This window comes from Melopsittacus undulatus, chromosome 6 (genome assembly GCF_012275295.1).
Source record: "Melopsittacus undulatus isolate bMelUnd1 chromosome 6, bMelUnd1.mat.Z, whole genome shotgun sequence".
NCBI lineage: Eukaryota > Metazoa > Chordata > Aves > Psittaciformes > Psittaculidae > Melopsittacus > Melopsittacus undulatus.
The window spans coordinates 59,025,699-59,039,649 of record NC_047532.1 but is presented as its reverse complement, the minus strand read 5'-3'; the positions used below and the strand labels follow the sequence as shown (position 1 = coordinate 59,039,649).

At 51.1% G+C, this 13,951-nt stretch overlaps 2 protein-coding genes across 2 annotated transcripts; one reads left to right on the top strand and one right to left on the bottom strand.

Annotated features, from left to right (window-relative positions):
• Window positions 1–1,822: 1,822 nt before the first annotated feature.
• Window positions 1,823–3,861, top strand: LOC101877712 (aquaporin-12-like). Its single transcript, XM_005143107.3, is given in 4 exon segments — window positions 1,823–2,531; window positions 2,950–3,066; window positions 3,681–3,784; window positions 3,787–3,861. Coding segments are annotated over 4 exon segments (903 nt in total). The 5' UTR covers window positions 1,823–1,924.
• Window positions 3,862–6,248: 2,387 nt separating this feature from the next.
• On the bottom strand, window positions 6,249–7,875 carry LOC101877543 (galactose-3-O-sulfotransferase 2-like). The gene is made up of 2 exons (XM_034063798.1): window positions 7,642–7,875; window positions 6,249–7,106 (listed from the first exon to the last, which is right to left on the bottom strand). Exons 1-2 carry the CDS (start codon window positions 7,819–7,821, stop codon window positions 6,249–6,251), a joined length of 1,038 nt encoding a protein of 345 aa, XP_033919689.1. The 5' UTR covers window positions 7,822–7,875.
• Window positions 7,876–13,951: the final 6,076 nt, after the last annotated feature.

Below are 13,951 nucleotides of genomic sequence, written 5' to 3'. Positions count from 1 at the left end.
GTAGGGAGTGATTGTGGTTATTATTTTGTTTATTTTGGGGTTTAGTGGGATTTGCCCACTGGGAAGTTAATGATTGCTTATTCTCTTTTGGACACTAAAAGGCCACCAGATTTCTGCTTTGAGAAGACATATTAGGTCAGAAGCAAGGAGGATGGGACTGGAACAGCAGGCAGTATGTCTTAAGCACAGATGTGCCTCAGTGCATGGATGTTTCTCAATGTGCAGATTCCAGTTTCTGGTGTTTCCTGAAGGGTTTGTGATAACGAATCTGGCTCGGTTTAAATGTGGATCAACACAGAAGGTGCTGATGTGACTTCAGGCATCTCCACAGAATGTTCTTGAGGGGGAACAGCTAGCTGTTTTATATTCCCCATAAAAAAATAGGAATGACCTTCCCAGGGTCAGATGTGTCCCTTGGATTCAAGGTATCTATAGCCGAGGATGATGATTCTTTATTGCCTTCCAGTGCATGCTTGTTCATGGAGTCAGGTTTTTTCATGAAGCGCAATTAACTGGTGCCTCTCCTTGAGCCCTTTTCATTCGCCTGCCTGTGGGAGGAAACCTGCTGCTGGGTTTCCACAGCAGCTGGTAACAGGTGGCTGCTTTTGGAAAGCTTTTGTCCACCTCCTGCACAGTAAAACTCCCCTTAAATAACCTTACAGCTCTATTCAGCTGTGTCTGTTACCTCTTTGTGGGTGAAAACTGTGGTGTGAGGAAGCCAGGGTGGTTCTGTTCAGCTTTTGTTACCCTTCAGTGTTTCTGGAGAATGTGTATTTACTGACCTGTGGAAATGCCAGCTTGTTCCTACCCCATGGCTGAAAACCAAACCCCTTTAAAATACTTATGTTTTAAGCTTGTTGTAGTTCTTGACAGCCCTGAAAGCAAAGTTTGGTTCAGAAAAGACACTGATGTTCCAGCCATGGAACAGTGGTTTTCAGTGGCAGTGTCTGTGTTTTTAGACAGGCTTATTTCTGGAAGAGCAGCTGTGCAAAGCTACATGGACTCTTGAAGGGGTTTTGCCTTTGCAGTGCTCCCCAGCAGAGCTTGCAGCATCCCCCCTTCTGCTGTCAGCACTGAAGCGAGATACACAAGCAGTTCATTTCCTATTTGTCACTAGTATTATTTAATCCCATAAAATTACCCTCATAAGCAACAGCTTCCAGCTCCTCTCTCTAGCCTGGGGTAAGTGTCCCACAATGGCAGGATATGCCTTGGGCAGAATTACAGGCAATGGACGGGAAATAGTTTTTTGGAGACCTCTGAACATTTACTTCCTGAGGTCCAACTCTTAGAATGCTTGAAAAGGAGAAGGAAAAAAAACCTGTTCTGTGGAAGGAACAGATGTTGGGCTTTTTTCCCCAGTTTTACCATGGATGCCACAATTTTTTCCATGTCACAGCTGTGTTTGGAGGAAGGGGATGAGAATGTACTTTTCATCATAAAAGTAGGTGATCTTTAAGGTCCCTTCAAACCCAAAACTGTTCTGTGGTTCTGTGTGCTTCAATCCTGTGTCTCCTGACTGTTTATTCTATAAATGGCTAGGTGCTGGAAATAAAACAGCATTAATAGAAGCTGTTGTCCCCTTGCCTGTGATGGGGGCAGTGAGGGGGGCCTGTGTAATCTGGCACTGCTGGTGACCAAGAACATACGTACTGAATGGTTTATGCTCTGTTAACCGGGAGTTCCTGATAACATGACATTTCCCACACCATCCCTCCCTTCCTGGGACACTTGCAGCTGATCCAGCTGTGGGTGAGTCCCTCAGCTCCCCGTAGCTGCCCTGGGCAGCATGTGCAGTGCTTCCCAAGCCTGTCAGGCTGTGCCACGTTCGCTTACATGTGGCTTTATAAAGAGGAGGTGCAGAAGCTTTCCTTACTCCCTCCTGGGGTTTGGTCCAGTCTTTTCCCCCAGAACAGCCTTTGCTATGGCTGGCCTGAATGTCTCCATTGCTTTCTTTTTCCTGGTGGTTGGGGTATGCCAGGTACTCAGGCAGCTTTCCAAGAGGCTTCTGTCTCCTGGAGCATATGGCTGCCTTGCCAGAGAACTTGCTGGCTCATTACAGCTGTGCATGAGCTGCCTTGAGCTGAGGATGCTGGTGGAGATTGGCCCATGGGGTGGTGGCTTTGGTCCAGACGTGGTCCTTACGCTGCTCTTCCTCCTCTTCGCTGTTCATGGCGCCTCTTTTGATGGAGCATCTGCCAACCCGACTGTCTCTCTTCAGGAGTTCCTGCTCCTTGAGTCCAGCCTAGCAGCAACTGCTACCAAGCTGCTGGCCCAGGGTGCAGGCATGGGCATGGGCTGGGCTGTCACCAAGCTCTACTGGTCGTGGGAACTGTCACAATTCCACCTCATCCAGAACCTGATAGCGCCAGAGTGCATCTCCGCCATCCGCACCGCTCTTCACCACGCTGCCTTTGCGGAAGGCAGCTGCTCTTTTCTTTTCCACCTTGTCCTTTTCAAGCTGCGACAGAGTCACCCAGTGTACCGGGTACCTGCACTGGCAGCGACTGTCACCTTCCTGAGCTACACAGGTGAGCAGCACTTGCCTTTCTAAGTCACTTACAAATACACCTAATTTGCCAGGAAGGAGCAGTTCCCTTTTTCATCTCCAGGTGAAATTGTTACCTCCTGATAGATAACAATTATCAAGATGTTTGTTTTCTACTTATTTTGGGGAATACCCATTAGGCAGCAGGTGAAACGCTAGCACATGAGAAGCCATAGCTTGTCTCAAGACTGGGACTGCTTTCCTCAAATGATCATGCACTGAGCTCTTCCCGCAAAGCTCTGGGTGACAAGGGTGTGATTTCCCCATGTGCTGCTGTTACGTGGTACAAGAGATGCAGCTACTGGCAGGCAGGAGAGGTTGTGGGTCTCCTGGCCCAGCTTTACATCAGTCTTTTAAAGCATGCAATTGAGACTGCTGGCCATGCTTCTCTTCCTGTGCAGCTGGACCATACACCGGGGCCTTCTTCAACCCTGCTCTGGCCACCGCTGCCACCTTTCACTGCTCTGGGAGCAGCTTTTGGGACTACATCCGGGTGTACTGGCTGGGGCCCCTCACAGGTGAGATCTGCCGGGGAGGTCCCAAGGGGCAGGGATGGGGATCAATGTGCAAGCAGAAATGCTGGCCATAACACAAGCTGTTCCTGGCAAAGCACTGAATTCGGGTTTTGCCATTTGAAACTGTCCTTCTCTGTCCTTCCCTGTCACGTGAGCCATCTCTTTGCTGTCCATTGTGTAAGTTTCTACCTGGGAGACAGGAAGACTCTCCCCAGAGCCAAAGTTTGGGGGAGATGAAGCAAAGATGTTTTAGGGCAACACTAAGCTGAGCTATGCTGTAGAGGTTGTCCACAGCTTCCAGATGACCACAGGGAACTGGGTAAGCATTGCTTTGAATGTAGGGAGCTGAGACAGAAGACTGCTGGCATGGTTTATGGCTCGTATCTTTGGGTCAAAACAAACCTTACTTGTTACATTAAGAACACAATGGTTAAATTCTTCTTCAAGTAATTTAGCAAGGGTTTGTCAGATGCCAGTGGGGATTCCAGTGGTGCTGGGCTATGTTGTGGTCACGATGAAGGTTGCAGGGAAGGACCTGAAAATTACTGCTGAGCTGGGGGGAGGAGGGTGGAGGTGCTTGGTGCAGCACACAGCAGATGTCCATGCTCTTGTTTCAGGGATGCTCACTGCCCTCCTGCTATTCCAAGGCAACATCCCGCGACTCTTTCAGAAAAACCTCCTTTACAGACAGAAGAGCAAATACAAGATACCCAAGGCAAAGGTGTGGTGCACGTGGAGGGTGACGAACCACAGCAGAAGAGGAAAGGAGAGAAGAGCAACTCCAAGCCCTGTGCCTGAGCCACACATGAGGGCCCAAGAGGTCCCTGCAGCACCTCTCCTGGGAGCGGGTTTCTCCTCCCGCCCATCATTCATCCTGCCTGTTCATTCCCTACCTCAGGGTGAGATACTTCTTTGAAAGCATCGCAAAGGAATCAGCCAAGCTGGCCTTGCAGAACATCAGAATCCCTGAGCTCCTTTGGGAATCATTTGAAAGTCTCCCTGGAGAGCCCAGAATGTTTCAAGACTGCATGACTAGCTTGGTGGGGGGAAAAAAAAACCAATATTTTTGCATAAATTTCTGGTTGTCTTGTATTGCCAGGAAGCTTACAGAAAGTCAGGACCATCCCGTGGGTAGGCTTGAGCAACTTCTGAGTTATTGCATTGTGGAGTGCTTGAAATAACACGGCTTGCAGCCATAAAAACGCAAGTGTAAGCCAGTAACTGCCTTGGAAACTTAGGATGAGGAAGAAGTGGGCTTAATCTTTCAAGTTACTAAATGTGGATATTGGTCAAAAATGGGTGTTCTTTGACTTAAACTGAGATCATTGAACAGGCTGAATCTGGCAGTTCTTAACTGCTTCAGGGCAAGGGAGTTCACTGGCCAGAGGAAACCCTGCTCCCCTGTGGGCATGGTGCTTAGCCTGAGATTCATGTATCATCAAGATACAGTGCAAAAAGTGTGTGTCATTAAAAATGAGACCTGGGTAGCCAGTACGTGCTGGTGTGGGGGAACAAGTGTGTTCCTGGCTCCTTTCTGTGTCCACATGGAATATTCTTGAAAGTGGAATTACAGTTCATGGAAATTGCAATGAAAATGGATGTTGTGATTGGCATTTGTGTGAGTGATGTTGCAGCTCTGAGCAATGTGGTGGGTAGTCAACACATCTGATGCCATCTGAGGCGCTGCTGAGAATCACAGAATCCCAGACAAATCAGCTATTCCCTGCAGCCCTGCTTATGTCCTCTGTGAGGTTTGGGGGGACAGACTGGCTATGTTGACTGTTCTATGTATTCTGTGTTCATCTCCCTTGCTTGCATGTGGGATTGCCCTCTGGGGTGAACTGCAGACCACCAAGGAACCCAAAGGGGAGCTGGGCCTCTGCAAACCATGAGATCATATCCATGTCCCAGCAGGAGAAATGAGGGAAGGGACCACAATGCAGTGATCTGTGGATATGCCACAGACATGAAACTTTATGGAACAAACAACACCAAAAAACCCATTTGGCAAACATCCCCAAAATAACACCCATGCATTTTGTCGGGGTGGATGCTCAGTACTGCCCAGTCACTCCGGGGAAGAGCAGTGGGAGCGTGGTCTGTTTCTTATCCTGGTTAAGCTGTGAGCAGGAGACAAAGTGCCTTTGGGTGGAAACTGAAACCTTTGATGCTGGCCAAGGGAGAGCCTGGGGTGCTCATATCCTCCTGTAGGATTTTACTGAACCTCTTCTGGACTGGGAAGCATGCTGAAGATCCTGACCTCAGGCTTCTGTTTATCTGGACTCATTTTCTGGGTCTTCTTTTCATCCAAGGGTAAGTGTAGGATGTGAAAACTATGGCTAAGAAGTCCACCACAGCCCGTTCCTGTATTGTGCCTTGTATTGTGCACAGCACAGAATATTCCTAGAGTAGCGGCTTCAGAGCAGTCAGTCAGGATGTCTGGCTGTAGACATGTTCACGAGACATCTCCCAGAGGCAGGGGTATTTAACTTGCAGTCTGACACTGCGGGGTTGGCATCAGCTCCAGGATAGGATGCTGAGCCTATAAATGCAGTGTAGGAGTGCAGCATCCGATGGCAGTATGAATCACAGAGCCAGGGAGAAAATGTTGATTTTTAATCTTCTTTCCCCCCCAGACATTTTTAGGTGTCTGAGGCCTGTTTCTTGGGCTGCTGGGCAGACTGGTGTAATTGCAAGGAACTCCATAGGAGCAATGGTGAGCATTGTTATTTTTAATTAAGAGGCTGCTTTTCCACAGCAGTGGCATTAAGGTGCAGTGGAGGAGAGTTGCGTCAGGGCAGACAAACTTGTTCCCAAGCTGTCTATCAAGCTCCATAGCTCTGATTTACAGCTTGGTCCTGCACTGCTGCGATCTCCAGGGCAGGGCTGATAACTTGGGTTGCCCTCCTGGTTCTGCTCCTTACAGTGTCCTGCATCGCCTCCTCTAAGGGCTCAGCTGCCAATAGGGGGATTGCCTGTTTGCTCAGGGCCTACCCTGGAAGAGTTGTGTCACATTGCACACCTGGGACCTCCTGCTGCAGCCCATCCTGCTCTGCACCAGTAGCACCCAAGAGCTAATGCACAGCCTTGCATGGACAGAGATGTGCAGGGGATCTGGTGGGCAGGCGCCTCACTGTCCTTGGCAAAGACACCTGGAGAACCATGCCTGGATGGGACAAGGAGGCTCAGTTTTGGGTGCCCTTCAGCTTGTTCTTCAGGGCATTGTCCTGCTGGGAGGGGCTGGGCTGGTGGCTCAGGGGCTGCTTTTGGGCAAACTGCTTCTTGTAGAGGATGCTGCTGTACTGCAGCTCCGGGGTCACCAGCCGCCGGCACGTGTGCTCCATCTCCTTATGCAAGCCCTGCTTGAGGTTATAGCCCAAGATCTTTGCATTGCCATGCTGCAGTGGGCGCAGGGAAGAGTCTTTGATGTCCTTTGGGGCCACGCTGCCTGTCCCTTGCAGGCAGGTCCTTGCCAGCTCTGCCTGCCTGTCCCGAAGTGCCTTTACTTCCTGCTGCATGCGTTCCCTGCCAATGTCCCTGTCAATCCTTTCCCAGAAGGTCCTGTTGAAGTAGATGTAGATTTCCCAGTCCAGCCTATTCCAGTCCTTTATCTTCTCCACGATGCTGTCTGGCAAGGGCGACTTGGTGCTGCTGTCCCTGATATTGAGTGGGAAGGAGACAACACTGTCCAGGTCCCAGCACAACGTCTCCTTCAGCAGCACCATGGACTCATCAAAGTACTCTGAGATGAGGAGCAAGTCAAAGGATGCCTCAATGACCTTCAGCATGAGTTGCACCCGCTGAGCAGAGACCTCTCCATCAGGGTTGAAGCCAAAGTCAAATGTCATGAGGTTCTTGGCGTAGTGGCTGTCACTGTTTGCAGGGTTGTAGTAATGGTAAGGCTGGCTGAGGAACTCCTCCAGGCTGTGGGCACGGGAGAAAGCTGACGTGCCCTTGTAGTACACAAAGGAGGACTCCATGAGCTGCACAGGGTTCCTCAGGATGGAGAAATAGACAGCAGAGCTGGACACCACTTTCTGCACCTGCAGAGGGGAAAAGGAGGTTTTAAAGGGGAGGCAGGGAGAAGGGATCTGCTTGCTCACAGCCTGTGCTCTGGAAGCAGAAACGCTTGGTGAGGTTGGAGATGAGGGGTGCTGGGGTGCAGCTCACCAAAGGAGCATTTGTGCCAGTTGTGGGAGCCCCAGAAGAGGTACACAGGGAGTGTAGTGACTAAAGCTCCCTACTACATGCTTCTGCAGCTCAGCGGCCTGCCGGGGCTTGAGTTACATTCTAGCTCCTTGCCTTTCCCCAGATCTGTGAGGTAAGACATCCCCAAGGGCCCGCCAGACAAGAACAAGATGATAGGTGCTGACTGCTATAGTTGCTACCTCCTGGCTTGTCTCGGGTCACAGCACAATGATTCACCAGACCTAATTACAGAAGCTCTCCAGAGATGCCCATAACAAGCAAGCTACAATCCTGTCTCTCTTTAGCTTCATCCCTGAAAAGTCTACATGCTCTACGGGTGTCCCACCTTGCTCCCCACCCCTCCCAAGGCACCAATGGCTTTGCCCATACCTCTGGCAGCAGGAACCGCATGTGGTGGCAGAGGATGTTGAATTGCTGAGGGCTCCACGGGGAGAAGCCCTGCACGAAGCTGGCCAAGAAGTGGCGTGGGTAGGAGAGCTGGTTACCCCCTCCGCTGGGGAAAGCAAAGGTGAGGTTGTGCTTCTCGCCAAAGCGGAAGAGGACGTTCATAACGGTGCTGCTGGCGCTCTTGTGGACCTTCAGGAAAACAATGTCAGTCTTGGGCTCACATCTCTGCCTTTGAGAGGAGACTCTTCTGACCTGCTGGTCTCTAAGTGTCACCTCCCCAACCTTAGGGACTTTAGTCCAGCCTGGGGATAATCCCCTCTCCGTGTGTGTCTTGTGCAAGTCCTCTGCCTGTGGAGGTTGAGCAGGATTCAGCACGGTGTATTTAAGTGAGCTGCCCCACTGGTCTTGGGAGGAATCAACGGCTTGAGGCTGAGGCTGGCTCTGTACCACCACATGTGTTGCTCCTGGTGGTGACAGTCTCCAGTGTTCCTCTGTGGTCATCCTGTTTGCAAAGATTATGAACTTGCTGGTGACAGCACCAGCTTCTCGCAACACTGTGGAGGTTCCCCCCTCTCTGGTTGCTTTTCTCAGGCCAGGAAGCTGGGATTTCAGTCTCGTGGGTGACAGCTGGGCTTTCACCTTCTTGCTGCTCTCCACAGAAGGTGAGGTCCAGGGCTCCTCTTGGCTACCTGGGCTGGTTTCCAGTGTGGTCTCCTGGCTGAGGTATGGTTGAGTCTGAAGAATGTCTTGTGTGCCCTCAGTCAAAGTGGTGTCAGGCACGGGTTTTCTCTGCCAGGAGAGGGACCCATCCTCCCACAGCAGGTCAGGGGTCTGGAGGGCATCCCTCAGCTGCTCCTGGCCATGGTCCATGGTCTGCTGCAGGGCACGCTCCAGCTTGCACTGGCAGCTTCTGTAACAGGGAGGGCACAAGTCTCAGATGCAGAGGATGAAAAGAGGGCAGCTCCTCTGCAGCCCAGTGAACCCCCCTGCAGGCAGCCCAAGCCATGCTCCCCTATCTCTCTTGGGGTGGGTGTTACTGCTGGTAGGTGCAGGACTTGAGCACTGCCCTGGGAGTTTGCCTTGGGTGGAAGAAGGGAATCGAAATCACAGACCTTCCCCTCCTGTCTAAAGAAGATGCTGTTGGGTGGTTTTCAGGAGGGGAGTTCTGAGCCCACAACAGTGGTCACTGAAAGGCTGGAGGATGAGGTGCAGGTTTGCAGTCCTGCTTGTGACCTACCTGTCAGGCTGCAGCTTCTCCGCAACCTGAAGCATGACCAAGAAGAGGATGAGGAGGCTGAAGAAGACCCAGAGTCCACCTGGTTGGCACCTGTATACTGCTTTCAGCTTCCTGCAAGGAAACAGACATTGCAGGCCAGTAGTGGGTAGGACAAATGTGAGGCAGAGGCGAAAGGTGCCTTGAGGCTTTTTAATTGGATTGCTTTTTGAGGTAAGGTGGCATCTCCATGGGTAGCAGAGGTGCACAGGCAGTGATAACCAATGCACCTCAGAGCTGTGCTCGAGCAGTGTAGTCTAGTGGAAATTTCCAGCTGGGATACGAATATCACACTGCAAGGCAAACAGTGATAACCTCACAGTGCCTTGGCTGCTCAGGAATGTCTTGCCGGAGCAGCCTCAGCTCCCTCTGTGGCCGCAGGACCAGGCACTGCTTGCATTTTCCCTGCCCTGCTTGGCCTGGAAATATTGGCACTGTATCCTTATAAACAAAGACAGTGAATCTTTGTATTCCCTGGTCTCTGATGCCTGTCATTGGAGGTGATTGCCACCTCCTCCAGCTGTGGCTGCAGATATGATGTGTAGAAAAGCTGTTCTGTCCTGAAACGCAAAAACCCAGCAAAAGGACGAGTCAAGCCTTGCCCTTCTCTGCTCCTTGTCCACCCTCTCCAAAACAGAGGCTGTGGAAGAGTGTACCTTGCCCTAACATGCCTCCATTGGTTGGACTTATCTGCTCTGCAGGTGAATATGCAGAGCTGAGAATGGTGGGCCCTCGCCTGACCCACGGCAGGAGGGATCAGCATCCTACTTGCCCTGCTAAGATCTTTGCATTATTCTTCCTTTGCTGTTTCAGGCCTTACAAAAAGGGGAGATTGAGATGAGATTTTAGGCAGAAGTTCTTCCCTGTGAGGGTGCTGAGGCGCTGGCACAGGGTGCCCAGAGAAGCTGTGGCTGCCCCATCCCTGGCAGTGTTCAAGGTCAGGTTGGATGGGGCTTGAAGCAACCTGGTCTAGTGGAAGGTGTTCCTGCTCATGGCAGGGGGATTGGAAGCTTTGAGGTCCCTTCCAACCCAAACCATTCTGTGACTCTACATTATTTTCCTGCCTAGCAAGCAGGGAAGCACTGCTGCCCTTGGAGCTTCACAAGAAGAGAGAACCCTGTCAACCCAGACCTCCCTGTGTTTATGCAGAGCAGAAGCACTCCTCTACCCATTGCCATCATCACTTAAATCTCCAACCATTTCCCAGCACAGAGGAACCTACAAGGAGATGACCTCTAGGTAGGATGGAAACACAATTTTCCTTACTGAGGTAGTATTTTACTTAAAAAGATAAATAAGTTTAAATTCTACTTACATGGTCAAGTATCTCCTGAATCTGAGCATGGTGAGCTGGAGCCTCGGCTCAGGAGCGGGCGGTTATCGGCACACCAGGAGAATGGAAAGCAAACACCCAGAGCCTGGCTTGTGTGTCTGAGGCCAGTAGCCCCTCCCTGGAGAGGACCTGCTCACTGGTACCTGCCCCAGGGAGTGACCAGCCTGTGCTCCAGTGAATGGCACAGTTACATGGCCCTGGCCTCAAGGGCTGGCAGCAGCAAGCTGCCTCCTCCAAAATATCTGCCCCATCAGGCAGAGTGGTGGGCAGGTTGTGGACACTGCAGGCGTGGCTGTGCCACCAGTACCTGCATCCCTGCCTTACTCCTTGGTGTCACCCATGGCTGCTGATGTTCCACTTTGACCCCTAGTGTCCTCCTGCTCTGCTCTTTATGATTGTCCCTTCTTTTCCCTCTTTGCTTCCTGCTTTTATGTCTCGACAAGGCGGAGGTCAGAGATGGTTTGGTCGTGAGTGTTTAGTCTTGATAAACTCTGTGTTGATAGTCTGTAGATCTGTGCTGCTGAGACCTTGTGCAGTCTGGGTCATACCTGCATGCCATGGCAATAATCCTCTCCAGCGTAGCCTGGCTCCATCAGCCCTGGGCTGAGGCAACAGCAGTCCCCAGCACCCTCCTTTATTCCCCATCACTGCACTTGCTACTCCAGGTCTACAGCCAGCCTTTCGACCAGACTTTTCCTCTACATCCTTTCCCTTGAGGTTTATCCCAGTCATGGTTGGTCCTGCTCATAGTTGGGCACCAGACTCCCAGGGCAGTGGTGGAGACATAGTACATCTGGCTGTGATGTGTGCCATGAGGACCAGTGGCTTAGGCTGTGCAACAGTACTTGAAATTGGCAGTACCAAACTCCCCACATCTCCTGGCATCAGTGGAGAAGACCCTGGTGATGCTGCTTTCCCTTCATCCATGCCCATGAGTCTCAGGAAATGCACATGAGGCAGATAAGTCACTTCCAGCCCTGACATTGGTTTTCTTGAGGACAAAAAGGCCCAGCTTCCTCCTGGCCCTGACCTTGCAGGCAGGCAGGCAGCCATTCCCCTCACCCTGGCACAGGCAAGCGCTGCCTCTCCCTGTCCACCTCATCAAAACCACAAGTTTGCTGTGGGGCTGCGGTGCTCCCCACCCATCCTGCGTCCCTGCTATCTGCTTCGGCTGGCAGTTTATCTGGGAGCCGGGGGCTGGGCGAGAGCCGTGGGGGAGCTCCCCATTTGCAGGGATCAAATCCCTCTCTGCTGTTGGGACAGAGGGATGGTGCTTCTCCCCAGGCAACTATGCAGTCTGGGGAGGGCACAGTGATGTGGGGTAGGTGGCTGAGGGCTCAGGGGACATCCTATTGCTTTAGGGCATAGGCTACCCTTGCCTGCAAGCATCCAGAGACTCTTCAATGTGCGAATGCCCAGGCAGGCTGGATCTTGCTCCTCTTTGATTGTTTCCTTTTGCTTGATTGTCACTTGTGGGACTTGCCACTGGCTCAGCTCAATTGCTCTCCTAAGGACAAGTCTGTTTGTCCATGGGGACCTCACAGGAGGTTCAGTTGTGGTATGTAATCCTGGTCAGGATCTCCTGTGTTCTTTCTTGGGCATGACCTGGTGCATCTCTGGAAGATAAACTCAAAAGGCAAAGTTGCCTGTTCCTGCCAGGATGTGGAAGTTCAGAGAGGGACAAGCTTTGCTGCCAACCCCCAGAGAACTATTTGTTCCACTTTGCTGTTTGCTTTTCAAACCAGTTTCCAGACAGTTCTATTGATAAAATGACCCACAATAATATCTGCATTACTTTCTCCAGGAAATCCAGTGCACCACATTATCAGCAAGGCCAGAGTTTGCTTTCCAAGTAATTTTGAAATCTATCATACACTGGGCCTCCCGTTCTGCTGCTGGGCAGCCACCGGTCCATTAGTGCCTACCTGAACTGATATGCAGTTAATGTGCCACTTTGGAGCCAGTGAGGCATGTCCATTAAATTAATTTCTAATAACTTCCACAGCTCCCCTGGGACATGGCAGTCAGTCTGCTCTGCAATGACCTGCCCATCGGCAGCAGCTCCTTCTCAAAGGATGCTCAAGGCCAATGGGAGCAGATGCATCTGGCTGGTAAGTTGGGAGCAAAGCACAGACAGTAGAACCGGTATGGACATGCTGCTGCTGGAATCCCAGCAGCCTGGTGATCAGAGGGGACCAGGCAGGGCTTGTCTGAAGCGTGAAGGCTGAAGAACATCTGGATGTGTTCATGTTGAGGTGAGAAGTGTCTCTTTGCTTCTGGCTTTGTACACTTTCTGGCTTGCCTTGGGACTTTGGCCCTAACCATGCGCTTATTTGTTCTTTAATCTCGATCACCTTATCAGAAGCCTTTGAACAACCACATCCATCTCCATGCACCAGAGGAACAGGCTTTGCCATTTCTTTTCAATTGGTTTTGTTCTTTGCCTTTACCTCTAGGAGATTAGAGTGATCCCTCACAAACCAGGACTTGTCTTGAAGCCTCTGAAGTCTGTAGTGGAAGACCTGTATGTATTACAGTGGCTTTGACCTTAGACCAGATCCCTCAGGGCTTTGAAGGATCCAGGATCTTCCAAACAATTCCTGATGGCTGTCCGTATCATATTCACCAAAGACACAAGGTCACATGTTACTGGGAGGACTTGCTGATCTGATTGCAAGTGTCTGGAAGCAGAAATGAAAGTGGCCATCCCAAGTGTGAGGTGCTATGTGCTCTCCTTAGCAGAGGTGAAGAGAGGCAGCCCCTGTGGGTGGATTGTGTGTGGTTTAGTTTGCTCTCATTACCTCTTGTCCTGTCACTGGGCACCTCTGAGAAGAGCCCGGCTCCCCTGTCATCCTTCCCTCCTATGATACATTTATATACAGCTATGAGATGTACATCCACCTGAGACCACTCTTCTTAGGGCTGAGCAGCCTCAGCTCGCTTAGCTTCTCCTTATATGAAGGATGCCTCAGACCCTTCATCACCTCTGTGGCCTTACATTGCACTGGCTCCAGTAGTGCACCTCTCTCTTGTACTGGGGAGCCCAGAGCTGGACCCAGCACTGCAAATGTGGCCTCACTGGTACTGAGCAGAGTGGGAAAGGGGGCTGCTGGAGCTTGGGAAGCTGTGTTTGACCTGGGGATGGCCAAAGATGTCCTTCGGACTCTCCATGCCAGGAGTCCTGTGCAGTGGCATCTGATCTGTAAGAGTGGGTAAGTGCATCCAGTCCTGCAACAGAAGTCTGGCTCTTGCAACACAATAGTGGAAGTGGTTTTCAGATGGAGTCTGGCTAGAAAAGCCATGTTGACCAAGGGAAACCAGGTGGAGCAGCTGTTTACAGAGCAAATGCCTTTTGAAACAAATCATCAGGCAAACAGGGTGGGGACCTCATGGTCTGATGCCACCTCCTATTTATGAAAAGCATGACAGGGCACCCAGATTAATGTCCATGCTTCATCCGGTGGAAAAAAAACCCCAAACAAACAAAACACAGCAAAACACAGGAGAGATTTTATGGTTTCTAGGAAAGATACAGCATTGACATTAAGTAATAAACGGCTACCCCAAAGGTGGGGATGTGCGGGTTACCCTGGCCTCAAATCTCACTGAGGGGTATTCCTTGGGTTATGGAGGGAAGCTGAGAGTCATCATCTGAAGATGATGGCCAAGATGGGCTGCTCTGCTGG

Bases quoted from the DNA above. Each gene is read 5' to 3' on its own strand.
- LOC101877543 (XM_034063798.1), bottom strand. From the start codon at position 7,821: ATGAACGTCCTCTTCCGCTTTGGCGAGAAGCACAACCTCACCTTTGCT. The intron at 7,107-7,641 runs GTATGGGCAAAG...TCCCCTCTGCAG, and splicing joins TGCGGTTCCTGCTGCCAGAG to GTGCAGAAAGTGGTGTCCAG.